This window comes from Etheostoma spectabile, chromosome 3 (genome assembly GCF_008692095.1).
Source record: "Etheostoma spectabile isolate EspeVRDwgs_2016 chromosome 3, UIUC_Espe_1.0, whole genome shotgun sequence".
Taxonomy (NCBI): domain Eukaryota; kingdom Metazoa; phylum Chordata; class Actinopteri; order Perciformes; family Percidae; genus Etheostoma; species Etheostoma spectabile.
In genome coordinates, this window is record NC_045735.1 from 34,203,221 (window position 1) to 34,205,035 (window position 1,815).

General features: G+C 52.5%; 1 protein-coding gene across 1 annotated transcript in view; it reads right to left on the bottom strand.

The window, feature by feature from the left end:
• The window catches only part of LOC116687053 (stanniocalcin-like), a 30,377-nt gene that overhangs the window by 17,382 nt on the left and 11,180 nt on the right, over positions 1-1,815 (bottom strand). Inside the window, exons 4-7 of the mRNA XM_032512139.1 lie at positions 1,590-1,755; positions 1,171-1,270; positions 752-852; positions 38-320 (exon numbers count right to left, since the gene is read on the bottom strand). Of these exons, the coding sequence (XP_032368030.1) occupies positions 38-320; positions 752-852; positions 1,171-1,270; positions 1,590-1,755 (650 nt within the window). The remainder of the gene's footprint in view (positions 1-37; positions 321-751; positions 853-1,170; positions 1,271-1,589; positions 1,756-1,815) is intronic.

Genomic DNA, 1,815 nt, shown 5'->3' on the forward strand with positions numbered 1-1,815 from the left:
GTGTGTGTGTGTGTGTGTGTGTGTGTGTGTGTGTTATTTAACGCCGCCCCTCTGTGTCGTCCACGGAGCGCTTCCTGGCGAACAGGTGGGTGGGGTCTCTGCTTTTGAAGCCCGGCTGGACGTTGAACACGGGCATGTTCCTCCAGCTGGACGGGTTGCTGTAGGCGGCCGAGGCGGCGTCGCTGGCGCACGGCTTGTTCTGCACCAGCTGGAGGAAGGTCTCCATGTCGGGGCCCAGCCTCGCCATGACGCCCGTCTTCACAGCCGCCACCGTCTGCTCGTCGCACGCCTGCAGCGCCTGCAGCAGGGTGCTGTAGTACCTGCACCGCGGAGCACACAGGGAGTCAGGGACTACGGGTGCAGAGTGTATAATCTACATCTATCTTACACTACGAGACTTTGAAAAGACTTAAAAGCGACAAAAACTTGCCAAAAATGCCATTAATGTCCACAAAAAGGTACAAAATTCACAATAGCGTCAGCAACCCCCCAAAACAGTGTCTACCATACACTAGAAGACGATGAAAATACTACGTGTCTTAAGTTTGCGTGTACACAAAAACCGAATCAACATCACAACAATGTCAAATAATCTCAAATCAAGTGTCAAATAAAGTGAGAGAGTATGAGAGAGAGTGTGTGTGTGTGTGTATATGAGAGTGTGTTTGTGTGTGTGTGTGTGTGTGTGTGTGTGTGTGTGTGTGTCGGGTGCGTGGTGTTGTGGTGGTGGTGGTGTGGTGTGGAGTCAAAGCTGTTGGGGAAGTGCGTGGGAACCTGACACCACTCTCCGATGGTCGTCGGGCTTGGTTCGAGCCACGTACAGATGTCCAGACTGGAGTAACACTCTTCTTGAAATTTATACATTAAAAAAGAGACATAGTGTGTTGCTGGTGTGTGGTCTGTATCGTGTGTGTGTGTGTGTGTGTGTATGTGTGTGTGTGTGTGCGTGCTTGTGGGTGTGTGGTCTGTCTGCTATGTGTGATGGGTGTGTGTTCCGGTGGTGTTGTGTTATGTTGTGTTTGTGTGTCTGCTGCTGTGCTTCCGTACCCCTCCGCTGTATTGGGGGGTGTCGTGTGTTGTATGTCTGTCACGTGTTGTACCCTGTGTGTGGTATGTGTATGTCTGGTGTGTCGGTGTGTCGCTGTGTGCGTGTGCTGTGTTTACCTCTTAGACATCTGCGATCATCATCGGGATAGATGTGCAGCGGCGGTAGTTGGAAAACCCCGGTGGTTGACGGCATTCCCTGAGAGTATGCAGTGAAGACCATTTTCTGACAAAGTCGTTGCCCGGCCGGGACACCACCACTACACAACACACCCACAACACACACACACACACACACACACACACACACACACACACACACACACACGTGAGACAGAGTGATAGATATATAGAGACACAGGCAAGTAGAGACGCATAGATGATGGGCAGAACGGCGGATGGATAGATGGAGAGACACAGACAGACAGATGGATAGAAGACTGACAGGACGACCAAGAGACAGACAGGTAAATGGACAGATGAGAGACAGACAGATGAGAGACGGACAGACAGATGAGAGACAGACAGATGAGAGACAGACAGACCGGTGAGAGACGGTCAGACTCACCTCTGTGTTGAAGCTAGCGGCGGAGTGCAGGAAGAGTTCACAGAGCTCGTGCATCCCGTCGGTGTCGCAGGTGGAGTTCTCCAGACAGGAGAAGAACCCACAGCCCACGGAGACCGCTCCACTCAAACATCTGGCCACATCAGCTGCAGACAGACAGGCAGGCAGGGAGACAGACAGACAGGCAGGCAGGCAGGGAGACAGGC